Consider the following 27,530-nt stretch of genomic DNA (forward strand, 5'->3'; position numbering starts at 1 on the left):
TTACAAAGGAGGAAAAGAAAAGAACAAAACAAAAAAACCCAAACCAAACAAACAAAACAACCCACACAAACCAACACACAACACAAAAAACCCTAAAGCCATCCTCCACAACTCAGAAAAGGGGCAGAATATAACTAACTATGATGCACTCAGGGCTTTTTATGCATGGATGCTAGTGATACCAAGCATTAAAATGCAGTTTGCAGATCTGCAATGTTAAGATCAAACTCATCTCTAGTGTAAAAAGGAAAAGAAAAGAAAAAAAAAAAATCTTTATGTCAAGGTGTAAAAGACAAGACAACTGTACAAAGAGATCTAACTAAATTTAGTTTGGTGCAATCACATCCACCCCAAAGCAGTAAAATGGAGGGCAATGCTAAATAATACTACTCATTTAACAAAAACTACATAGATCTACTACATATATGTTCAAAGGATCAACATATAATTAAAATATTTTACATCTACATTTAGAATATTGCAATGTAAATACAACATCAAGAAACTCAAATTTTCCAGAAATCAATCCCATTACAAAACTTCCTTTGACTTTTTCTTTCATGTCATTTCCCATATTTATTTGCAAACATTCAACATGTTTAACACATTTAAACACATTTTCTGGCTGCTACCCACCTCTCAAAAAAAAACCAAACCAAACCAACAAACAAAAAAACAAACCAAAACAAAAAAACTGCAAGGCTCAAAGAACTACAGGTTGTGGAATGTCCTGTATCACTTTTTTTTTTTTTCCATTAAGTATATCTAATGTTAATTTCACACATGAAATACCTACTCTTTTACTACAAAATGCGTATCTAACCTCTTGCTTCTCCCTTTGGCAAAGCCAACCTTGTCAAGGAGAATCTAATCTTAAACATATTAGGCTTGAGCATATTAAGACAGACATAACAGGCTCTTCCCCAACTTTCTTTTAACAGAAGAGTACTCAGCTTTTGCCTTAAATTATTTACTGCATGACCCCAAAATAAATCCTAAATAATAGGGAAAAACAAATAGGAAAAAGATTGAAAACCCAATTATCCACCCTCTGATCAGTACCATATATACAATGTAAAGGTAATATAAAGAAAAAAACTTTAAAAAGCTGAAATAAGGAAAGAAAGAATACATAGTAATCTAAATATTGTTAAATCAGCAGGTTAACAGCCATCTCACAAGTTTCTTTGCCTTTGAAGTGAACTTATGAAAAGAAAAAATACCTACTGGTGTCTGCCTGGCTGCCCACGCTGATGTATCTGTCATTTCCAGGCAGGGCTGTCTGATAGTACGTTGCCTCCTCTAGCTGGGGAACCTTGGCATTCTTTGCTGTGAGGAAAGCCACAGCCAACTCCAGATTACCATTGCTGTCCTTTAAGCATCAACAAAACAAAAAGTGAGCATCCCCTCACCCTTTTTTAATTTTTATTAAACAACAAAGGACAAAATCACAAGCAACTTAAATGATCAGTGATACACTGTATTTTCAGAAGAAATCTTCATTTAAAATAAAGTTTCCAAACTGGACATATTCAATATACATCACTATTTTTTAACTAAAATAAAGACCAAACATCTTATAAAAATTTATTTTGGTAAAATTCCACTTACTTCAGAAAAAAAATTAAAGGTCTTGTAGTATAGGCCAACCTCTCAACAAGCATAATCTCCACATGCTCAGACTTCAACAGCAGTCATCTGAATTCTTCTGAAAACTTACCACGCCATTTTTAAAGCCAGAAATACTGGCTTTTGAGGGGCAGTTGTAGACACAATTCATGCTGAATCCAAATCAACAACTGTATATGCATATACATGATTTATCATAGAATCATAGAATTAGCCAGGTTGGAAGGGACCTCAGAGATCATCAAGTCCAACCATTAACCCACCGGTGCAGTTACCAGCCCATGGCACTGAGTGCCACATCCAGTCTCTTTTTAAATGTCTCCAGGGATGGAGAATCTACCACCTCACCAGGCAGTCCATTCCATTGCCTGATCACCCTCTCCGTAAAGAAATTCTTTCTAATATCTAACCTAAATCTCCCCTGGCACAACTTAAGACCGTGCCCTCTTGTCTTGCTGATGGCTGCCTGGGAAAAGAGACCAACCCCCCCCTGGCTACACCCTCCTTTCAGGGAGTTGTAGAGAGTGATGAGGTCTCCCCTGAGCCTCCTCTTCTTCAGGCTGAACAGCCCCAGCTCCCTCAGCCTCTCCTCATAGGGCCTGTGCTCGAGTCCCTTCACCAGCCTGGTTGCCCTCCTTTGGACCTGCTCCAGGACCTCGATATCCTTCCTGAACTGAGGGGCCCAGAACTGGACACAGTACTCGAGGTGTGGCCTCACCAGCACTGAGTACAGGGGCAGAATCACTTCCTTGGACCTGCTGGCCACGCTGTTCCTGATACAGGCCAGGATGCCATTGGCCTTCTTGGCTACCTGGGCACACTGCTGGCTCATGTTCAGCTTCCTGTCAATCCAGACTCCCAGGTCCCTTTCTGCCTGGCTCCTCTCAGCCACTCTGTGCCCAGCCTGGAGCTCCCCATGGGGTTGTTGTGGCCAAAGTGCAGGACCTGGCACTTGGCCGTGTTGAACCTCATCCCGTTGGAATCAGCCCAAAATTCACTAAATCCCCTTTTACCATGTATGAAGGACTAAAAAGCTCTGCTTGAGGGAGACAAGGCATTATTTTATTCGATTCTATATATATTTGAGGAAATAGAATGCAGAGAACTGGCATTCTTTACCTGCATTAAAGAACTCTTCTCTGCTGTGTAAGGGTTTATAATGGTTAAAAACAATATTGAAAGAAAAGAACTGAAAGTTTGCAAAGGAAGAAAAGTTCAAGGAGAGTCCATCCTACATACTGAGCAGAACCTGTCCATTATAGAAAATGTAACTACATCTTGATAGGGAAACAATTCATCAGGAGTTGACTAGCAGTAGCACCAAGATATGTCAAAAGGCTTTAACTGGAGGTTAAAGGTAAGTCATACCATTCCTGTCTTTTTATTTTTGAACACTAGAATAATTTTTATATCAGTACAAAACAGATCCAAGATTCCTTTTAAAGTGAAGAAGTTATTATTTTTTTCATTGATAGGACAAGAGGAAATGGTCCTAAGTTAGACCAGGGAGATTTAGATTGGTTATTAGGAAAAATTTCTTCACTGAAAGAGTTGTCAGGCATTGGAACAGGGTGCCCAGGGAAATGGTAGAGTCACTATTCCTGGAGGTATTTAAAAGATGTGTAGATATTATACTTAGGGATGTGGTTTAGTGTGTACTTGACAGTGTTAGGTTTACAGTTAGACTCAATGATCTTGAAGGTCTTTTTACAAAATCCCAAAATTGTTTTGGTTGGAAAAGTATCCAACTTGGGAATGGAACAGAAGGGAAGAGGAATAAGAAAGGGTAGGGTTTCACAGGCAGTTAAAATGTTTACATTCTGTAGCTACAAGTTTAACACATCTATCTTACCTTCAGTGCCTGTTGCAGTACCTGGATGTCATTGATACCAGTGATCTCCCTCAGCTGATTTAAAAACGTTTGCTGGTGCTAAAAACAAAAACAGATTATTAAAACAAAGTAAGAGCCAAATAACAGCAAAACCAAATACTTACAAGACTATTCTTCTCTACAAACATTAAAAGTATCTCCATATAAACTTTATTCACCACAATGGGACAGATCCTTTGTTACTCAAGTTTGTCTAACTTTCTGCAACTTGGGCAGTTTTAATTCCCAGATGTAATGGGTTTGGTTGGTTGGTTTTGTTGTGTTCTCTTTTTAAAAAAAGAAAAAAAAAGAATAACCACCAAAACCAAAAACACCAGCCACTACAACTGATGATGGGTAAGCTTATGCAACATGGGTTTAAGCAGCCTATATAAAGCCACAATTGGCTCCTCTGAACAAATAAAACTCCATAGTTTGGCTTTCAAAGGCATCCGGGGAAACAGTTGACTGAACTCCCATCAAAACCAATTTCAAGTCCCAGTTATGCTCAATTCCACTATTTCCTCAGTGTAAACAATTCTCGGCCATTCCAACCTCAAAACTAAGAAATTAAGCCTTACTGATGATATAAGTGATTTAAGAGAAGTAATATAAAAATCTCTACACGTAATCTTGAGACGAAAGCAAAACCTTAGGAATGCATCTTAGCCACTTTCCCAAACCAGTTGAATGCAACTCTCCCAAATCACACCAGTCAGCATCCATGACTAAATTTAAAGTAAAACTTGTATTTATAAAAAAAGAAGAGGTTCCGGGTCTCTTAAATATTCACTTCAAAGTAATTCTAATGATTTAATTATTTTTTTTTTTTTAATAAAAATCTGGTCCTACTCCTGTGTAGAGCCAACAGATAGTTTCCTGCATTCATGCTCAGATATCAGATCACCAAAACAAAATGCAGGTACTAAACTGGAACGATCCTTGAACTCCAGTTAACCATTAAAACCATTAATACAGTGGACTGATCATTGTTCCACACTAACAAATTCCATTCTTCCAGATGGGAAAAAGAGAAAAGCATAATGGTATTTGCAAGTTGCTCTTTTTTATTTTCCCACAACATTTTGATATCAAAACAATAATTTCATGTATAAAAGACATGACTGTGTAAAGTGCAGGGTTTTGTGCTAGACAAAAACCATATTTCCTATTAGTGACAAAAACATTCTCATGTTACTCTCCAAATTAATTTTTAAACTCCAACTATAAATGCCTTGTGGCCAATTCTAAAATACTTTTATTTAAAATGAATTGTTTTGAATCAAATAGTCAAATACCCTTATTTTCTCCTTATCACAGCTTTCTACAGAGGAAATTAAGAGCTGCATGAATGCCGAATTCCCCAGTGTGAAATTAACCTGGCAGGCACTACTTCATGCCCTAATAAATTGCAATAGAAGGCGTATAGTTCAGGATGTTTATGAATTACATACACAATCTTCCCTTCATTTATGATCCTAAGGGACACTGCTAACAATCCAATTTGCCTTTTTTTTTTTTTTTTTTTTTAAAAAAAACCCTGCTGTTGGCACAAGAAAAGTGAAATGATGCAGGCAAACTCCCACTCTATCTCCACCCCTCACCCCTCATTTGTTTACTCTGTGCATTTCATAGCACTGTACAAAGGCAGGACTTGTTTCCCCTATGAAGTTGCTTTCCTGTCCCTACGTCTGGCAAGAAGCAAAAAGAAAAATAAAGCACTTGGGAAAAGTAATTACAACAGAATTAAAACTGGCAGAAGCAATTCAAGGGCAGTGAATGGCAGAAAAGTGTATTTCTTTTTGTATTTGCTACCATCATGAGGGTTAATATAATAATTTATAGTGAAATTCCTTTCCATTTTAACAAGTTATAACAGATTTCTGTATCTTCCACAATATATACAACACTATGAAAGGCTGGCTGGAAGATATTCATTGCTCACAGAGACTGAGAAAAGACAGAAGAGACATAGTTTACCAACAAACAATCAGCAGCTCAAAATATTGGCTGTTAATTTATGAGCACAGCTGCAACTTATAAACATAGACAGCCATAGTTTATATCCAGGTTTCAGTATTCCAGTGAAAAGCTGTGGTTTGATGCTCTCCTCCCAAGGACATACCCATTTAAATGATCAGAACCAGGTCCAGAGATGGTCCCTTCTCAGCTAAAAATTTAGGTACCTAAATATACTTTTTTAAGACCAAGAATTTAAGACATTCAGCTCCAAAATTTCAAACTGATAATAAAGTGAACGAGAGAATCCTTACGAATCCTAGTTACACATGACAGAAACTAAGAGGAAATCAAAACATTATCCTGAATACCTCAAATGAAATGAAACTGCTTTAGGGCCACAAACACCTGATTAGGTATTACTGGCTTTTCAGGTAAGTGTAGACAAGCTCCCATGAATCTCCAAGTTATTTCAAACCACACAAAAGTTAAGTAATAACAATACATCTCTGTTGCTCAAAGGGCTAGGAAAAAGCAAAAACAATAACAAGTATAATTTAAGGCATTTCCACCTGATCAGTGTTTTCTCTTAATACCTGCTAATAGGTTGAGAGGTCCTCAGAACTAATTCTGAAACAGCATAAGCTAAAAAAACTCTTTAATGCTGCATTAAACTGGTGGCCTTCTCTTCCTTCTATTCACCACTCTCCCCTATCCTCTCAAATCTATCATACCCACATCATCTTTACTGCAACTGAACATTTAACTTTTACCCTTATTCTCCTTTACTAATAAATTACCAATATGTAATTACCCATGAAACTATTACTACAGATAATTCTATTTCTTTTCATTATAAATGACAGTGCAGGCAGACCCTACCAAACCCCTTCCTCATTCATCAGACAGGAGAGACCAAATTTTCTTTTTTTGTTTTCACTTAAAAAGTTTATGAAACACAATTGCACTCATATTCAAAGAGCTGACATTACTTCATTCTTGATGCAACTTTTAGTGCATCTGCACTATACTTCCAAAGTCAAAACAGGTGAAGCTTGTTTTGAGTTACATTCCTTTAGTACATGCTACTGTACTGTATAGAATGATTTTTTCTAAATATGCATTTTATTTTACTATTACCTATGACTGAAGTTTGAAGATCAATTTCTAATACAACTGCTAAACAATTAAGTCTCTGCTGTATTGCAACTGATATTTAAGAATACTTAGGACAGACTTCTACACACAAAGCAAGCCATCCTCCTTATTCCAATTAACGCTCTACCAGTTACATCTACACTAGTAGCTTTACTCTGCCTGGAGCTTGTGCTATCTTGAGCTGAAGTGATCATCACACAGAGTCCCCCAAATGTCCATAAATACCAATGTAGCTATTCTAAACAACTGTGGTCAGAATTCACTCAAAGGCTTATGAAAAATACCAAAAAAAAGCTCATACTATGCTAAAGCAAAGCTAAAAAATTTAGGCAGCTGTCTACAAGTGCTTACAAATGTCTGAAGCATCTACATTAATACATGTTAATTAAATCATGTCAGTGAGGGAGATTAAGAACACAAGTAGCAGTCCTAACACAAACAAGTTGTTTCCTGTTTTTTGAAATACAGCTCTTCCCTGAATCCTTATTTTTTTGTAACCTTGCATTAATCAAGGTTCAAATTCTGAATTATAATCCACTGCTCTGGAATTCAGTTTCATAAACAACTTCTCTCTTCAAATGCAGATGCAAAGAAATTATTCCAACAGAACCAGGTGCAACTCTACTGGTGCAAAGAAGCCCATTTATGCTCTTTCAGAGCTTATTTTCCTGTGCCCACTTCCGTTTGCCACCCTTTCCTCAAATTTATATGACAGATTCCATAGTTTATGATAGCACAGATCCTCCAATATCGTGTGTCGATACTCCAAGTATATCTGCAGTGTACCCGCACACCAAACATGTTACATTATACATCTATATGCACATAAATAGAGCAACATACACAAACGTATAAAACCTATAATCCACATAGTTAGATAGCATTTGAGCTCTAAAAAAGCCCCAGGACTTGGTCTATGACACCAGACTGCTGGTGTAAGTGCTGCAGGGCAACCAAAATGCCAGGCCAGACAAAGGAGATGGGCCAACGATGCCCCAGTTGTCCTGAGACCCAGCTGCCTCACACCCCTCAGTCCCATCACATCACCCAGCAATCAAATCCCCAGGGCTTTCATGCACAAGCTGCTCCCAGTCTTCCCCCTTCCTCTGGCTCCCCAAGCATGCAATGCTTTGGGAGATTTCAACTAACAGGAAATTCTCCCATTTTCCTGGATGGAAGCCACATTTGTGTATTAGGAATGCACGCTCCTCTTCCCAATTCGTTCCTTTTTCAGCCATCCCCCCCTTCCTCTCAGGAAATGCCCAATTAAGATTATCTGGTTTATAACCTCACACAATAGGATATTCAGTAACTGTGCCAGAGCTAGTGAAGCAGAAAAGGATCTACACTATTATCTGCTTAGGGAGATACTGTGCCCAAATTAGTTCCGCAACAGTACTGTACACACTGATAACTTATCAAAATCAAAGCAAAAACCTAAAGTACACAAATGTTTTTTTTTTGGACAAGGTAAATCTCATAAATTGACTAATTTGGAATTATACTGTAGATAACTGGGGGAAAAAATAGCCACCTTTTGATCTGTTTATGTTCTCATCTCTGTAGCTTCTAAAGAAGTACAAGCTTTGGCTTTATTCATGGCAATATCCAAATATTTTTATTTGCAGCAAGAAGACTTTCAAAATTAAAAGATAAAATAACCCTATTCAGTTCCAAAGCACAGAAAAAGTCATATATTTAGTATTAAATCATATGGTCCAACCATTAGCAGAAGTAAACAGGGCTTACTCTCTCACATCACAGCTCATTTAAATAGGACATAATGAAAATTATCTATGGGAATCCCTTCCTTCAAGGAGTGAAAACATTTACTACAGACAAGAAGAAACAGGGTAAAATGTGAATGCCAAGAGCAGCACCTTGACTAGAGTCCCTCCACACAAAACCTGCTTTCTTTACTTTCTAGTGCAACACCAATTTAGAAGAGCTATTTGTTGGTGGCAAGTTCAGATTACACTGCACAAGGATTTTATATTAAAGACAATTCTAATGTAACCTGAGCTGCAGAAACCCTGGCTAAAGGTACATTTGCAGACAAGTAGCTAATAAGCCAGTTTCCTCATATGATGTCGCTGCAATCAGAAGAAGAAATTAAAGAAACATAATCCTCTAGAAAAAGGCCTTATATTTCTGCTACAAACAAAATATTGTCAACATACAAAGGATGAGCATACTAAAGACCCTCAATTACTACTGTGAATGTCATTTTCTGCCACATTAGTAGTATCTCCCAGGAACACTTAAACAAGCAGCCCAAATACACTGCTGAGCATCATGGCTTTCACCAATACAGACGTATTTGCCAGCTTCTAAATAAGCTGTTGGTCAAGTTCCAACAGGAAAATAAAAAATAACTCCCTCCATGAAGATACTACATTGTATGTAACACACAGGAAAACACACAGTCAACTAACTCCACAAGATTTTTTCATGTCTTTGCTCTTACCATAGCTGTTCTCAAGATTTTTCTCTGGGTATGCTTGTGCAATATGCTGAGTGAACACAGACGTATAAATTTTGTAAATTAAAAAAGTGGGTATAAGTATACACATACTTTAAAAGCAGTATTTTGCTAGTGCAAAGATCAAGTTAAATCTCTGCACTGGCTTTAAGGTCTTCATTCTTACAGCACCTCCTAATTTGGTTCCCTTGCCTGCTACCTGCTAAGCGGGTTTCCTTCTGTGCAGTCATGAAAACAGAAACCTCTTATATGACATGGTATCCTCTAAAAAAAGTAGGTGAAGGTGTATTTTTATCCACACACAAACGCAAAATGCATTTCAGCTTGAAAAAAAATTACCTGTGGAGAGCAAAGGCCATGCACAGACTCCAGATTTTCCAAGGAGTGCTCTGCAGACTGCTAAAACCTGCCAATTACAGCAGCAGCTTGTCCAAAGTGGCTAATTACCCACCTGCAACTGGACTGAAAGAAAAATTACTTCAAGGAAGCAAAAAGACATACTCTATGGCAGTAATTTTCAGCCAGCCACAGCCTGGATCAAATAAAAGTTTAATAGGGAACAGGCTTAAGTGCACTACTTATGTGCACACCGTCCTCCCTGAAAAATTAAAGGCAGTATCCTGCTTAATCATAGCATTATACAAACTACATTAATCATGACACTCAGAGTACTCTCTGCACATTTCTATCGTTTCCATGAACAGAGATGTACTATTTCAACTGAAAATGCCTTAAGAAGCAACTTCTCAATGAATTTCACGATTTAATACTAAGAATTCTATACAACAGGAGAGCATGCAACCATTTAAACACTCACTATTCTAAGCCTCATACATGTGACCAAAAAAAAGTCTCATTTGCTCATAAGATTTAAATTTATTTTAATTCAAGCTAAAATTTAAACTTTCTGAAATGGGATTTTTAAAAGAAGACTGGAGTTTAGTTTGTATTTACTGACACTATAAGGTAAATGCATCTCACACATATTTACACAAAAAAACCCCAGAATTTAAGCGTTAGCCCAACCATCTCAATTGCAATGAGCAGGAACCTATCAGTTCACAGGGGGAAAGTCTGCAGCCATCCAAACTACTCTACCCATATGAAGAAGTATCTTCACACCCTTTCTTCCACATTAGACACATATCTTTCCTTCACACAGACAGCACAGAGAAGGAATGAGACCCTAAAGCCAGGTTTCTTACACATCTCATGCTTTCTTACACATCTGATGCTTTCTTACAGCATCACCTTATTACTGTGTAGGTCTTAAATTTTGCAGTGCTAAAGAATTGGAGAAATAATGCAGCTGGGATAGGTACCACTGACTAAATGCATACTTACAATAACATGGAGAGATTCAGAAAGCAACAGAAACATACTTCCTTGAATAAATTTAGTGGATTTTGTCTCATTTTCCCTTGGGTCAGAAAAGTACTGAAACTCAGCCCTGTACTACAACTCCATACCACTTGCAGGTCACCTACTGCCTGTATGAGAACTAATGCTCAGTTTACATTAGCAAGAGATGCAGTTTTCCCCGGTGAAAAAGAACCTAAACAGCACCAAAGAAGAAAACAGTGGCTCAAAGCAATATGAGTAGTCACTATAAAGACACAGCAAAGTAAACACTAGAAAGAAAGCAAAGGCATTTAAGCTAACTTACAAGAACATGACAATAAACAGTGTGAAATGCGAGCTGGCTCACAAATCTTGTCATTTCCATCAAAGCAACAGGGTTTAAAACCAATCCTCCCAACTAAACACTGAACACACAAGAGAAATGTAACTGAGCCTGCATCTTAAAATGAGCCTATGAACTGACTTAGGAACGCTGCTTGAATGGAATTGCTTAGTTCCATGTTTCTAGCTCTTACTGATAACTATTCCTAAACAGAAAGGATAGCAACCCTAGTACTTACTGAAAAGATAAAAGGTGTCAGCAATGTCAAGTTTTGAGGTCTGTGTGTTTTAAAACACCATCACCATTTCTCACACTCAGCACAATGGAGCTTCCGAACAAAAATTTTCAAGCTACGTCTTTGTAACCCTGCTCTTAACACAATAATAAGAGCTCTAAAAATTAATTAACACAAAGCCAGTGAGTTCTTTAGTCTCATTTAACCAGACGCAAATTAAACTCCAGGTTGCATTCCCTGGAACTGCCACAGGGAAGTCTGCCTTACAAAAATTACTTTTTATTTTTACACACTCCAATAACTGTTACAGCAATCAGCAAAAATATCTTTACTCTCATGCAGATCTGATCGGTGATTAGAGTTATTGGTGGCAGCATGGGTCTTTCAAAGAACCAGGATACATTATCAGTTAACTACATATAAAAGGATTCCTGAGACCTGCTTAATCCATGTGACACACCAGTGACATGCTTCAGATTCAGTCTGTGTCCCAATCCCACCTTACTCTGTTCATACCCCAGCATCAAGAGAGATGCCAACAACATGCACAGCAACTTAAAACCACTGAGCTCCACAATAGGTGACATTATACAGACAAAAAGAAGAAGGAAGCTAGAAGATGACAGATAAACAGCTGTGTATATCTAAAAAATAAACACATTTTCCAATGACTACTGGATACTTTCTGTTATATAAGTTTCCTTCTTTTTTTCTTCTTTCCCTTCTTGTAAAAGTTTCCTGCTTTTTCTTCTGTTTATAGATATTTACCATCATGCTTAAGCATTAAATTTTACAGTGTCTGCCCAGGCAGTATCACCAAGACACAGGCTTTCTCTCTTCAGAGAACAACTGCTGCCCTGGCCATCAATTTTACTGTAGCTGTTATTGAAATTACCCTTTTGAATGTCTTTTCAGCAATTAATGAAATCTCGTTTTTCTGAGATACAAAACAATGCTGCAAACCACATTTCAACTGTCCATTTTGAGATATATTCCTTCGCATCCCAATCACAGTTAACCCACCACACCAAACAAGCTTTTTGGGCTTCGAGGCTCTTCACAGTCCTTTCATTACCCATTTATGGCCTGTCACTGAAAGGGTAAGACCTACCTCTTAGCAGTCCTGATAGCTCATTCAAGTGTTTAGCTTTTATATGTTTGGGTTTTGTTTATTTGTTTTTCATAAATCATGATAACCTCATTCTACTCTCCACAGTACAGAAAAGCTTCCAAGAAAACATCAGGTTAGGCCCTTTGTTCTCCTTGCTGACAACAAGGATGACAACCCTAGGAACAAAACAAATCAACTCTTGACGCTAGAAGGGTCCTCAAACCGGTGGGATACCGGTCTCTATAACACTTGCAAACAATAAAGTTTAAAGGGTCTGTCAGATCACAAGCTGTTCTGACAAGTCAGTTGTTCTCCCCTGGTTTTAGCTCGGGCCGGTGTCAGCCAGCCTGGGCTTGGGTTTCCAAATACCATTTGCTCTGGCCACGAGCCACTCGTCCCTTTAAGCCAGCATTGCCACTTGCCTGAACCTCCAAGAAGCCAGCTTGGACTCTGAATAAAATATCAGAAAGCCACTCTTTGCTTTTAATTAAATTTCCTGATGACTTCAAACTAGGGAAAGGACAAAACCATTTTCACTGGATTAAACTGTTGTGGAGCAGCAGCCATATGAGAATGAATTGTTTCTCTGCCTTTATTTAAATCCTATTTTTACCCAGTGAGTGAAACAGAGGGGAGAAAAAGCCTCTTATAGTACTCAACCTACTTAGGCACTATTGCAGAAAACTTTCTCCAAGAAGAGGTGAATATAAAATTCAAACAGTAGCAAGGATCTGATACTGTTGGTGTGCCTTGGTGGTCAAACCTGCATACCACTTAAACAAATGCACACACCCAAGTCCACTCCCACACAGGCTAAAACCTGCTGTGCTGCTCTGCTCTCCTCACCCTGGTGTAGGTGTTCACATCCAGAAAGATTTACTGCAGCTGTTAGTGGCACAAGTATCAAAGATCTCACCTCACCTCAAACAACTCTGCTACATACCGTAGGTAAGCAATACCAGGAAGATTTCACAAACAATTTTTCCACATAAAATTCAGAATAGCACAGCACGGAAATCCTAAATAAAAGTTAAATTGAACTTTTAAATACAGATCTGCATTGCAGAGTCCACAGCAGGGAGACTTCTGGACAAAAAGGTCAGCTGCCAGGGTTGAAGAGAAAGGGGGAAAAAAACACAAGCAACTTCAGAAAGGCTTTCCCATTTAGTCCAATTTAAAAAAAAATTACTAACCTGATTTCCAAAGAAAAGGGCTTTGTGATCTCAGAGTGTGCACATACCCAGGCACACCTGCCTTCCAGTCTTGGCCCCAGCAGCCCAAGGGCCGCCTCCAGTAGCTCGGCCAAGCCTTGGGTTCCCCAGCACCCTTGGTAGCACCTAGGGGCTCCCCAGCACCTCTGCCAGCCAGACCATAGCTCCCTGTCACTGCCTGCTGCTATCCACTGTTTCAGCCAAAAAAAAGTAGGAGAGATGACACAGGGGCTGGGGGAAGAAGGGCGGAAAGTACTAATCTCCACCCCACTACAGGCAGGTCTTCCAGAAATGAATTTACCCCACAGCCTCAATGGATAATCCCCCATCACCTAACTTTTAATCTGAGGTGCATTACAAGACAATTCCATTGGAAAAGCCAGGCACCATTACTTGCAACACTCAATACAATAATTTAAAAGCTTATCCTCCCCCTAGTCAATTTAAAAAGAAGTCCCGTGAAGAGACACACAGCTTGAGGGGAAGAATAAATACATAGATAAATAAATAAAGTCTGCAGAAAAACGGGACTACCCATAACATGAAGCCACCTAAAATCCAGGATAGTGTTTAACAGGCTGCCTGCAAGGTGAGGCATTCCTGACAGCAGCTCCAGCTTCTCCAGGCCAGGCAGCCTTCCCTGGGTCAGGCGTCAGGAAGCTGCTGGCAGGTGCTGCGTCCCGGCAGAACGGCCACCGCTGGGAAGTCACTCCGTGAAGGTCAGCGAGCAGCTACCATGTCCATTAGGTAATAACCTCAACAGATGCAGATGACACGAGAATTAAAATGAGCCTAGAACACAATGGAGTATTTAAAGATGTGTTGAGATTTGTACTGATGATCAAGCTATAGTTTCACTACCTCACAATTAAAGAAATAGGAAATTCAGCAGTGCACTCCACAAAGGGCAACCAAAATTTTAAACATTGCCTTTTTGCTTTTTCCTTGAAAGAAACCAACCTTGAGAATCTATGGGATTTTATTTTTTTTTTAATGGACTTTGAATTACCTGATTTTAAAATGCTTATTTGCCTCAGCCCCCACAGAAAGCTGAACATGTCATATTATAACATGTAAGGGCATAGACTCAAGAAACTTGAGACAACTTTGGTTTATAAGTGCTATTTTTTATAATTTAGCCCTCTCGGTCTCCCCTGTCTCCTTGGTGGCAGTATCATCAATAGTGACTCTCTGCCACGTCTCATCAACACCCACCTAGCTGAAACTTCACAGGCTCACTTGACTACTAAAAAGAGTTTGAAAGACCCCATCTGAAGAGTTCAGGTTTTTTAAAAAATAGTCTGAAACATTAAAAAATTAAAATTCCATGCTGCCTTCCCTGCAGCAGCATTACACCAAAACATTCACCACCAAAAACACCCAAGAGATAATCAACTCTAACAGCAAAATTCTGGACCCTTTTCACCTCAGTAAGGTCACAGAGTAAAATCTTTTGGGCTTCTTGGCTGGGGACAGCAGGCAGCTGCAACCCCCTTCCTGGGTCCATAACAGCTGAGCCCATACACTGCACCCCCAGGCAGCACTAGGAAGAAGGTGGCACATGTACCAGTTTCCTTTCTATCAGCCCCAGAAAAGCAGCATGGTAAATTAGCAAGCATTGGAACTGGTAATGATGGGGAAATCTGTCCATCTTTCCCATCATTAAATCCAGAGGTTACTCAGTCAGCCAGCAGATTGTAGTCTGGAAAAGCAGACAAGGCAAGATTCAAGCAAGGGGACAATTATGGTCCAGCCAGGGCTGTCACATGAGATGTTCTGTGGCTTTCAGCCCCAAGTTCCATAAAACACATGCAAGACTAGAGGAAAGACAAAAGTTGCCAGTAAGATGTTGGTTATTTTTTAATTTTCAAGAAAGTAAAGGAATACAGAGAGAAAGACTTAATTCTAGTGCCCCATTAAAAAAAAAACACCTCACAAAACCAAAGACAAAAAAACCAAACCAGACAAAAAAAGATCAAAAAAAAAGGCAAGACCAAAAAAAAAAGACAAGACCAAAAAAAAAAGACAAGACCAAAAAAAAAAGACAAGACCAAAAAAAAAAGACAAGACCAAAAAAAAAAGACAAGACCAAAAAAAGAAGACAAGACCAAAAAAAGAAGACAAGACCAAAAAAAGAAGACAAGACCAAAAAAAGAAGACAAGACCAAAAAAAGAAGACAAGACCAAAAAAAAAAGACAAGAAAAAAAAAAAGACAAGAAAAAAAAAAAGACAAAAAAAACCACAGGAAAAAACCCAAAACAAGAATTCCCCCCCAAAAAAAGAAAAAAACCCCAAACCAACAAACCAAACCAAAAAAAGAGAACCCAAAACTAACAAAACCCCTCAAAACAAACAAAAATACCCAACAAACAAACAAACAAAACCCCAAACAAACAAAAAAAACAAACCACAAAGATCTAAGCTTGGGTGCCTGAATTTTAAAAAGTCTGTTGAGTACTACTACCAAATAATTAGAAGGTTTTAAACATAAGAAAAGATGATGATAGTGAGAAAGTCTCTAAATGCAATTACAAGAGACACACAAGCAGAATTTGAAAAACAAACAACAAAAAAGAAGCTGACAAATGGGAAAGTAGGTAATACCAAGGAAAACAGCTCTGCAAGCTGTTCAAAAAGTATTTAGAATTTACAAAAAACAAACAAATAAAAAAAATCCCACAACACAAACACCCACCACAAATAAAAAACCCAAAAGCATATTACAAGATGAAAAACTTTCTCTTACTTCCCATGATTCTGTACCAAACCAAAAGTCAACATTTGCAAGACAAAGAAATAATTTCTTAGTCATTATGTGAGACCACTGGGCTACAACGAAACACACAATATTCAGTACTGTAACCAGGCTATTTACATTTAGTGTGTTAAACCAAGTAAATTTCCAACACATATAGCCCCTGGAGAAATTTTTTTTTTCAAAGCAGCTAACTTTCTGAGGAATAAAATGAAGCTAAACGCAAAGGGGAAATGGAGTAGCAGCCTGTTCTCACCATCTCCTCCTCTTACAAAGAGGATGGAGAATGCCACATGCCAGTGAATACCTGTCCTTTTCCAGCTGCTTACTTCAAAGCACTCTAAAAGCATACACCTGACTGTAAATGAATACTTCATTTAACACTTCTTTTTTTCTGGCTTAAACACAGGGGAAAAAAAAAAAAAAAGTTAAATAAACTCCTGTCCTGGTTTGAGCCAGGATAAAGGTCAATGGTTTAACACTGGCCCGGCAACTAAACCGAGTAACAACTCCACAAAATTATTATTTTAATTTTTTTAATCGACATTTTAATGAAATTAAGGAAGTCAGTTTGGGTTTCAGAATAAGAACAGAAATTTTTAGCCCAGGTATCTGACTTCAAATCGTACAGCTGTTAGAAGAGATACCACAGAAACTACATGCTAACTCAAGCCTGGAATTTACTATATTCACTAGAAAGTAATACATAGCATTAAATACAGCTACATAATTCACAATCCAAAACTTTTACATCTCTAACTTAAACCCTGCTGTCAACTGAACATCCGGTTTTAATTAAAGGGAGTCCTTTGGATTATGGGGTACAACATGAGCAAAATGATGACATGTCAGTGGTAGCAAGGTGCCAGGGGCACATCACATGCCCTTGTATCACATGCATTCACTTACATATATTCTGCCAAGACCAAGGTAAAGTATAAGCATCAGTTGAATTTAAATAGCTATGGATCATGGTTTGGAAGCACAAATGTCTCTCTGAAAAGCTTTTGTTAAATACATTGTTCTGTCTACGTGTACTTACTGTAAAGCTTAAAAATATGCATTCACCTGATGGCTAAAAAGCTTTAGTCAACGGTATTTTAAACATCTGCATTTGCTTGACACTTTGATAAGGTTGACTGTTGCCAATTAGTTGACAACACAAACATTTTAGAAGAAATGTTGTGCAGAGTATGATTTTTTTTCAGCAAAAACTCACCAGTTAAAGTAATTCAGAAACCTACTATAAACAAAATCATCAAGTCAACGCCGTGCATCTTGGAATAAAAACTATTGGAATGTGCATACCAACAAGCTGCCTCAAAAAAAAAAAAAAAAAGTGGTTTACATACACAAATCTGTGTCAGGCAATGTTTCCAGAGTAAACCTAGTTTTACTCTAGCCTTCAAGATGTTCCACACTGCATGTTCTTCAGAATACACCTCTCAAACATCCTTATGTTATGGATATGTACGGATACACTATGGAGGGCTACATTAAAACTGTGAATACTGAGTGTTGCCACATGTCAACAGTGGTGTTTCTGTTAAAGTCCCATTCATCTGGTAATGTCAGGTTTCAGGAAAACTCTCATGCTGATGGCTTTAAATGTGTTTCTGAGTTTCATCCATTATGGCAAAGAAAAGCAAAAGTATGTAGCTAATGTAATTTTCAAAAGACTGAAAACTATGAAACCTAACTGAAAAAAAAATATCAGTACCTTCTTAAATTGCAGGAGTCTATGTCTAAATAGATTTAATATTTTCATTGTTATTTTCAAACCACTGGAATTTGATGTTACTAAATACATGGTGGAGAACCAGTCCATAATTAAACGGACAAGAACCCTCAAAGCCTGCCACAAACAACTGAAGGTATCACAGTATCCTGCTCACAACATTTTGTGCCAGTCTGTCCTTTACACCATCTTAGAACTCAGTATTTCCCACATAGCACTTCACTGGAATCTCAGTATTGACTCAAAACAATGCTCAACATCTCCTTCATGTTCAAAGCCTAAACCTAAAGCCTAAAGATTCTGTACCTCACTCACAAGGAAAACTACTACATAGTACACTCTGTTTAAAGCACCCCTCTATCAGAAGATACAGCTTTGCAACCATCAGCAGAAGGCAGCAAAACAGATGGACAGCCCAGTGTACGCTGAATATCCAGGCAAGGAGATGTCACCCACTGCAGCAAGGGAACAGACTTACATTCCCTTTATTTCCTTCTGAAAACTGGGATTGAAAGGTGATATGGATGGGATTACTCAAAGAGAAATTTTTCAATAAATTTCTATTGATGGTACATAGAGCCCTTTTTAAGTGTAATGCAAGTTTTGAAGTCCTCAAGAAATCTACTGATAGACAGGAAGCCTGCAATACAATGAGAGAGGGGAAATTTTAATGCAGTAGGAAAACATTTTAGATGGTGATTGTACTCAACCACAGCACACTCTGTGGCTGCTCTCCATTCTACCTGCAATCTTCACTGAGAAGTGTTGACACAACACAGATTATGACAACATTTATATTCAGCACAGCAGTAATGTAAGGTAGCACTAAAAAAGTGACACGTGCTTTTCCAAATGCATTGGTGCCAAATTGAGTTCACCCTCAGGAAGATTGCTGACAACACCAATTTGTGTGGTGTGGTTGATATGCTGGAGGGAAGGGGACCTTGACAAACTTGAGGTGGGCCCATGAGAACCTCAAAGTTCAACAAGGCCAAATGCAAGATCCTGCACCACAGACAGGGCAACCCCAAGCACAGCTACAGCTTGGGCAGAGAATGGACTGAAAACAGCCTTGAGGAGAAGAACTTGGGGGTGTTGGTTGGAGAAGCTCTACCTGAGCCAGCAATATGTGCTTGCAGCCCTGAAAGCCAACTGTATCTTGGGCTGCATCAAAAGACGTGTGGCCAACAGGGTCAAGGAAGGGGATTCTCCTCCTCTACTCCGTGTTCCTGTGAGACCAGCACCTCTCCGATGAAGACAGGCTGAGAGATTTGGGGTTGTTCAGCCTGGTGAAAAGAAGGCTCCAGGGAGAACTTACAGGAGCCTTCCAGTACCACAAGGGGGCCTACAGGAAAGCTGGGAAGGGACTTTTTAAAAGAGGGCATGTAGCTACAGGACAAGAGATTATGGTTTTAAGATTTAGGCTAGACATCAGAAGAAATTACTCAGGGTGAGAGTGGTGAGACACTGGCACAGGTTGCCCAGGGAATCTGTGGATAACCCATTCCTGGAAATGCTCAAGATCAGGTTGGGTGGGGCTTTGAGCAACCTAGTCTAGTGAGAGGTGTCCCTGACCATGCAGGGGGTTAGAACTAGATGATTTTTAAGGTCCCTTCCATCCCAAGACATTCCATGATTCTATGAAATTAAGTTGTAATTAAGTTGTAAAAAAAAAACCAAACCAGCAAGACATGGTATTTGCCAGCTTGATTCAAGAAACAGGAAAAAGTATATTTTTTCACTTGGTATAAAGCCTGAGTTTGTACTATTACACAAGGCACAGCCCTGCTAGCCTGTTCAGCAGTAAAGCGTCTCACCCCTCACCTTTATTTCAGCCTCACAATTTCAGATTACTGCTGTCACCATAATATTTTTTTTTAATAATAAAAGAGATGAAGAATTTATCAGAAAAGTTCCACCTTTATGTAGTTCTACCTGAAACTATTGTGATTCACAGTACTAGCTTTTCCCTACTAATTAAAAACAAATGCAACTTGCTCCCACCCCACCTATTGCACATTTAGCTCTCTGGCAGAAGTCACATATGAGTTTTCTCAGTTTCACTGAACTCTCCAGTCAAATATTTGTCAAATATCCTATGAGTCAAATATCCTATGAGGAGAGGCTGAGGGAGCTGGAGGTTCAGCCTGGAGAAGAGGAGGCTCAGGGGAGACCTCATCACTCTCTACAACTCCCTGAAAGGAGGTAGCCATGGGGAGGCTGGTCTCTTTTCCCAGGCAACTCTCAGCAAGACAAGAGGGCACGGTCTCAAGTTGTGCCAGGGGAGGTTTAGGTTGGACATTAGAAAGAATTTCTTTACCGAGAGGGTGATCAGACATTGGAATGGGCTGCCCAGGGAAGTGGTGGATTCTCCATCCCTGGAGATATTTAAAAAGAGGCTGGATGTGGCACTCAGTGCCATGGGCTGGTAACTGCAGCGGTAGTGGATCAAGGGTTGGACTTGATGATCTCTGAGGTACCTTCCAACCCAGCCAATTCTGTGATTCTATGATTTTCTACTCTTTGCAGATACTGTCCTCTTTAACAGCACTCCATCAAGTTTAATCAGCAGCTAAGAGAAGCAGACATTAATGGGAAAAAAAACAGCTGAGATTTACCTTCAATTAATAAAATCTTTAAATACATTGTCACAAGCCTCTCCTGTGTAACTCACGTAATACTCCGGGCTTGCCATTTGCATCATGATGCTTCAGCCCTCAGTGAGAAGCTGAATCCTCTCACATTACACATGTCTATCGGCTGACTAAGGACCATCACACTGTTAACTTACTCACTGGGTTTGGATGGGGAAGCTTTAAAAAACAAAAAAACAACCAAAAACCAACCAACCAACCAACAGAAAAATCACTAAACACCACCAAAAGAGAGAGAGGAAAAAAAAAACAAAACCCAAAACTGAAAACCCATGAAAAACACACTCAAACCTCCCATGTGACTCAATGCAACCTTTCCTGCCCTTAAATTATGACTCTGGTTATCACAAGAGAACTAAAAAGTGAAAGCACTCAGGATACTTTCGTTTCCCAGAAAAGACACTCCCACACCTCTTTCCTACTCAATGAAAGCAGAAAATCTTTTCCTGTCTCATTCCATGACCTGGCAACACATGCATCCCATGCTCTGGTTAAGAGCTCTGGTTCCACAATAACTCCATTGACACCCTCCCCCCATTACCCCTCCAAAACAAAAGAAAACAAAACAAAAAACCAACACCAAATCACAGCCCCCCCAAAAAACAAACAAAAAAATAACCTGAAACCCAAACCAATCCAAAAAGCGAAGGCTTTCAAAGGAATTTATTGCTGCATGGAAACACACAAGTGAAGACACTGCTTTTAAGCCTTCTGTTTACTTTTTATGCTAAGGAATAACAGGAATATGTCATGTTTGACTCTTAGCTTTTGTCAGACAACCAGCTGGGAATGGCAAATCAGCACCTCCACTACACAAAGCTAAGAGCAATTAAACATACAGAAACCCTGACAGCAACCCTGGACGCCCCTATAATCCCTCCATCACAAGCACCACCAGCAAAGATTGTAAGGGGGTGACTGATGCAGAATCCCAAACAATTCCTGGCACAAGCAGTGTGTGAAGGTTAGACATCTCTCAAACAGTTCTGCAAAGGTTTTGGCCCAGACTGCAAAGGCAGCCTCCAAGTGGGCTAGACCATCAGGTCAATTTAACACCTCACCAACTGCACTGGTCCCCCAGCGTCCAGGATGCTTCCCACCCCAACCATTCACGTTACTCAAGTTACAGAGCCAGCTTCTCACAGACAGAATAATCAGACTGTTGACTCTTGGATGGGTTCTTCAGTCAGGAAGAAGAAAAGATTTACTCAAAAACAGAATAAAAATTTGTATCTTTCATTCTATCTTCAGTTAGAGAAGTCTATGAACACCAACTGAATTCACAGTACTTTGACTATTTCCTGCCTTAACATACTTTTTAAGGCTTACGAGTGCAGGAAAAGCAACTGTTCAATTACCCTCTCATCTTTACAAAGCACTTTCAAAAATGTGAAGTATTTTTCTATTTTGAGATATGACTAGTTTGCTTTTTGCCTCTTCATAGGGACTGAGGGGTTTTGTGATCTTTTATAACTGCTTTTCCTACCAGTTGCAGATACAGGGTTATCCTAAAAATGTATTTTTTAGGAAGCACTATAGTTATTCCTAAATAATATTGCAAACCATCAACAGAATAATGCATAAACCTTACATTTCAATATTCTATAGTAGTATGTGTTTTCTTCTTGGGCCAAAACACATAGGCATGATTTTGGGTGCATGCTAATGATAGTACTACAGTTGTAAACCTGCGCTACCACAATCAAAATAATTGCTTGTTTTTCTAGAATGCAGCGGGTTTTTAACCTACCATTAAACATTTTAGAAAGGTGCAGATCCATAGCATATACCAAAAAACACCAAGACTATATAGCTACAAGAAAAAACAAAACAAAAGAAAAAACATCCACCAAACTACACACTCATGCTCTCCCACAAAAATTCATCAGCATATTCACAAAACCGAGAGGTGTTCAGCTTAATAATTTGACAAGGGTTTTCAAAATCATTCTGAATCAGTGACCTTTGCACCTTGCTCCGGTGTTCAGGAAAGACACAGGAGTCTATGCATAAGGTTTAACTACACATAACATGACTTTTTTAACACATAATAAGATGTGTACATCTAAAAGTGTGATCCTGTACCACTTCAAATAATTATGACAAATTATTAAGTAGTTGGTAAAAACATAATCTGTAAACCAGTCTGATTATTCTGCTTATCCTGGCCAAAAAGAGGTAATAAAGTTTTAAATATCAGCACCAGCAGGCACAGCCCCTCCCCCCCATATTCAAGTCCACCATGCAAGAAGCCTGCCTGTCCAGAGAGAGGCAGCCCATTCGTGGGGACATAGGTAACCCATGCTCAGGACATGACCCAGGGTACAGATAAAAGAGGACACCCACATGTTGGTCACAGGCAAGATCGCTGGCTCTGGCTGTGTGATGAGAGCAGGAGCCTTTTCAGATCCACTGGGCCAAGGGTTAATCAAGTAACCCTCAACTCAACTGATCAAAACACCAAGATTCTAAAGGCTGTATACTTAAAAGGCTTCTACCTATCATGAAAAAACAAAAAAAAAACCCACAAAAAAACCCCCCACACAATTCCCAAAACACCTGCCTTGCATACCAAGTCCTCAATGGATATTCATTGCCATTTCAATTGTTGGAGACATGTGACTGTATCATATTCCATGTGAACAACTACTACAGTATTAAAAAGTCAGCGACTACTGACTACTTTCCTTTCAGGAAGGAAAGGCAGTCAGTACCATATTATTAGTTAAATCTTTCAATAAAAAGTACGTCAAATAAATAACATATGCAGAGCAGAAACACACATGTGCTAGCTCAATTTTCTTCTTAGTATCCAGGAAAAAAGCACGGGAGTAGTAGTAAGTAGTAATAGACATTGCTTAACACTATATGTCACTTTATGTGGTAAATTTCCCTAAAGGTTTGTGGTGCTTTTTTTTTTATTGCAAAACAACCAAAAAAACCCCACAAACTGATCTGACACACCTAACTTTATTCTACTATTCCTGTGATTACACTGCTGCTGAATCACAGGTCTGAAATAACAGTGGGTGTGGGAAACCAAAGGACAGATAAACCAGACTTTAACTCCATATATCAACCAACACTCAGCCTCCACCCAGAAGAAGTAGAACTTGATAATACACATTGCTGAGAGGTCAGTTAAGTGTCACCCTTTAAAACCCAGCTTCCTCACTCTGCTGTTCCAAGATGACCATCACGATAACTATCAGTTGGAGCTGACTGCATTGCTGAAACATGTATGATCTGTCTACACCACTTCCAAGTTCTAGAAAAATCACCATCACCACCAATCTACTGTGTAAGGACCAGAGGTAGAGGGAAGGGTCTGTGTGGCAGGAGGGGTAGCCTGGAATGGTTTTCCTCCAAGAGAAAAACAACACTCAGGTGCACTAGTGCAAGCTGCTCCCAAGGCAGCGGTGCAGGACTGCCCAGGGTACAGGAATCCCACAACACACACACACTGCCTCTTCAGCACCAAAAAAGGTTGATAAAAAAGGATTCTACTGAGCAGAAATACAGACAGGGCAAAACCAGAAGCTATTTTTTTTTCTTCTAACTTCCCAGGCCATCTACCTTTATTCACATGCTTTAATCTTAAGAGGAACATTACAGGTAACCTACAGATACCTGACAATGTTAGAGAAGTACAAAAGAGTTGTGAGCTATAGGAATAATGTGATTATTTGCTTCAGAAGATAAATTACAAGTTTTAAGTAGGAGTCAAGATGACCAGTAAACATGAAAGAAAAAAAAAAAACCTCTTTTGATTCAGTCCAGATGCTTTAACTACACAATAAACTAAAGATAGCTTCAGTGGGAAATGGGATGTTTGTAGTTAGAGCATTTATTAATACAAACCTACATCTCCAAGTACTGCTGAAGTTTGACACATACTTCCTGTATGACAGTAAGAAATCATCTGATGAACAATGTTGGCAACCACAGTTCTGAATAAGGTATGCTGATGACTCAGGCATCTCTCAGAAATCCAATAAACTTCTGCTTGTATGTGGTTTCTTCACACTAACAGAAAATAATTATAACAAACTGAGATCTCTAGAACAAACTCTCGTCAGTTGTGGAGCATGGAATTTTCTTCTTTTGCAGAAAGACTGAGTTAGTGGTATGGTAACCTCTCTGCCTTTCAAGCCCACTGTACCTTCAAAATTTTTGTGCTTACATGCAAATTAGCTGAGCAGTGCTAAAGTTTGTTATCCAACTGGCTATGCATTAGTCTTACTAAGCAGAGATACCCACTTTGGAGTCAACTAGGTTTTTTTGCAAAATATTCTCAAGATTGGCCTTCTTCCCCACCCCAGCATGCAAGTATGGATAAAGTGAGTAATTAGGAGTTTCAGATACAATAATCAGAGATCCAGCAGAATTTAAAAATAAAATCCCTGCCATCAAAAAAGTTTATTTCATACAGTTTTTCTAGCTGCTTCAACAAGTAATCAACATACCTACACACTGATTACAACTTTAGAACTACTGTTACTTCATTTTTACTGCAGTATGGATTACCAGGTGATCTATCACAATCAATCTTCATCCACCCTTTGAGTTTATACTCTATTTGAAACTAAAGCAATCCTGAACTACTGACCTGAAAGTAGCAGTTTAGCTGAAATCTGCAACATTTCTTCTTCAATATTATTGACAGAGCAAATAAGCAGCTTCCACCAGTGTCTACCAGGTATTATGTAACAGAGTATCAGATAGAATAATTAAGGGATATTTAAGTAAACCATCAACAACAGGTTTTGTAAAAGATAACCTTGCTCATGGAAGTGATCAAGTGCATAGAAGCAACAAATAAAGTTAGTTGTTCAACACAGAAGACATACACCTAACAACAAATCTGACAGCAAAACTCTGCTGCCTTACCCTGCTAGCACACCTCAATTTTAAATACTACTGACTGAGGAAAAAGGAGACAGAGTTTGTCCTTTCAGCCCTTGCCTTCCTGCTGAAGAGGACAAAATCAGTGCTAACTACTTACAACTATGATAGCACTCTCTCTCCAAATGACACGCCTCTCTCTCCAAATGAGCTTCTTGAATCTAAGTTGTACCACTTGAACCTATTATGCCTTAATCACCACATTCCCACTGTCCACTCGTGACTGGAGTCATTTAAGTTCCACATTGACTATACGCAAGCACATACACCTTTATCCTCTTATAAAAAGCACAGTATGCCATTAATATTTGTATGTATAGGTATCTAAGGGAAGAGGAAGCAGTAACATTGCTGAGCAGAACAGCTGCAATAACCAGTGACAATTACCTTTTAAAAAAATGGGGGGAAAAATATTACTTCAGAAGCGCTGCCATTTAATTTTAGGCTTCTTTTTTCCAACTAGTTCAGTTCCCTTAAAGCGAAGAAGAGCTGTAGAAGGCATCCATTTATTTTGACAAAGAAACATTTTCCAGCAACTCCTGGTGCGCAGAAAAGGATTCCTTGAAGGCTGCCATGCTCCTAACCTCATTTCACGACACACGTTACCCCGAGTCCCTGAATCCAGCACTTTTTTACTCCAGCAAGGCCCGTCACGGCCGGCCGTGTGTCACACGCTGGAAATAGCGTTCACCTTTAGCAGGCGCGGCTACCGGCGCGGCAGGGTCACGCCGTCCATGTGCGGTAGCATCTCCCTCCCGGCCCGGGGCTCACACCGGAGACTCGGGTGGGACCTGGCTGCCCCCCGTCCTGCTGCTCCTCAAGTGCAACAGGCCCGCCCGGGGAGCCGGCGCCGTCCCAGCCCCGGGGGTTGCCCGCTCGCCGGCCCGGGGAGCGGCGGTTCTGCCTTGGGACGCCGACTCGGAACGCGGGGTTGACCTGGGGGCCGGGGTGACCCCTGGGCCCAGGGCTAAAGCGGCGGGGGGTCGGGAGAGGCCGAGGCGCGGGGAAGGCCAGGCCCCCGCTGGGCCGGGGGAAGCTTCCCACGGGCCCGGGAGGCGGCGAGGTTGCGACCCCGTCGCGGGGGGGAAAAGTTGCCGGCGGGGAGGCGGCCGGAGGCGAGGGCTGCCGCCGGAGCCGCGCAGGAAAGCGGCGGCCCCGGGAGGAGGTGGGGGCCAGGCCCGGGCGAGGCCGGCGGGCAGGGAGGCGGCGAGGGGCGCGCTGCCGGCTCCCAGGCTGGGCCTTGGCGCAGCGGGCGGGCCCCCGCGGCACGGCGGACCGGGGCTGGGCCGGTGTCTTACCTTGGCGGCGCCGCCGGGCTGCAGCACGTTCTGCTCCACCGTCATGGCCCCCGCGAGGCTCCCGGCTGCGCCCCGGGCTCGGCGGGCGGCGGCGCCGTGCAGCAGCGGCTGGGCCGGGCCCGGGCTGGGCGAGCGGAGCAGGAGGAGGCGGCGGAGGAGGAGGGGCGGCGGGAGGGGGAGCCCGAGTCACCGCCAGGCGGGCGGGCCGCCGAGGCGGGCGGCAGACATGGGGCAGCGCGGATCCGCTCAGGCCCCGCTGTCACTCCCAGCGCGGCCGCCCCCGCCGCCGCCCAGCGTGCCCGGAGCGCCGAGCGCGCTGCCGGCCCCGGCCCCGCCCTCGGCTTGGCCCGGGCTGTGCTGCCGCCGTCGCCGCCGCCCGGTAGCGGCTCCTCGGCGGCGGCACCGCCCCGCGCACCTGCCCCGGGCGGAGCCCCCCGCCGCGGGTGCCCCGGCCACTTCTCGCTCGGTGCCAGCGGGATAGCAGCTGCTCTGCCGAAATTACCCCGGCCGCCTCCATCTTGGTGGCGGCACGGCACGCCACCCCGCACCCCCCCGCCTCGGGACAGCACCGTGCTGCTCTCGGACCCCCGGGGGAACAGCCCCGCCTCGCAGAGGGTCTGGGCTGCCCCTTTGGGAAGGAGCCCGCGTCCTCCCCGCTGCGGACTTCCCTCCGCCCCTCGCAGGGGCGGCACCACCCCGCGAAGTTTCCTCCGCTCCGCAGCCGCCGCCCAGGAGAGCCGAGGCATGGCCGCGGCGGCGGGGGAGCGGGGAGCGCCTGGATGCCGCGGGGAGAGGCACCCACCCAGGGCTGGCTACGGGCTTGCGGGCTTCTGCCGGGGA

The 27,530-nt window shown here is 41.1% G+C and overlaps 1 protein-coding gene across 5 annotated transcripts in view; it reads right to left on the minus strand.

Annotated features, from left to right (window-relative positions):
• USP25 (ubiquitin specific peptidase 25) overlaps nt 1–26,968 on the minus strand; it is a 90,221-nt gene extending 63,253 nt beyond the window's left edge. For 2 of the 5 annotated variants that reach the window (XM_071755344.1, XM_071755337.1), the window contains exons 1-3: nt 26,691–26,968; nt 3,482–3,559; nt 1,228–1,372 (exon numbers count right to left, since the gene is read on the minus strand). In XM_071755344.1, the coding sequence (XP_071611445.1) occupies nt 1,228–1,372; nt 3,482–3,559; nt 26,691–26,735 (268 nt within the window). In that variant the 5' untranslated portion in view covers nt 26,736–26,968. Of the gene's footprint in view, nt 1–1,227; nt 1,373–3,481; nt 3,560–26,690 lie in introns of those variants that run through there. The other 3 variants (XM_071755351.1, XM_071755374.1, XM_071755362.1) reach the window with 2 other exon arrangements.
• Between the last annotated feature and the right edge of the window lie 562 nt (nt 26,969–27,530).

This window comes from Heliangelus exortis, chromosome 1, assembly GCF_036169615.1.
Source record: "Heliangelus exortis chromosome 1, bHelExo1.hap1, whole genome shotgun sequence".
Taxonomy (NCBI): Eukaryota; Metazoa; Chordata; class Aves; order Apodiformes; family Trochilidae; genus Heliangelus; species Heliangelus exortis.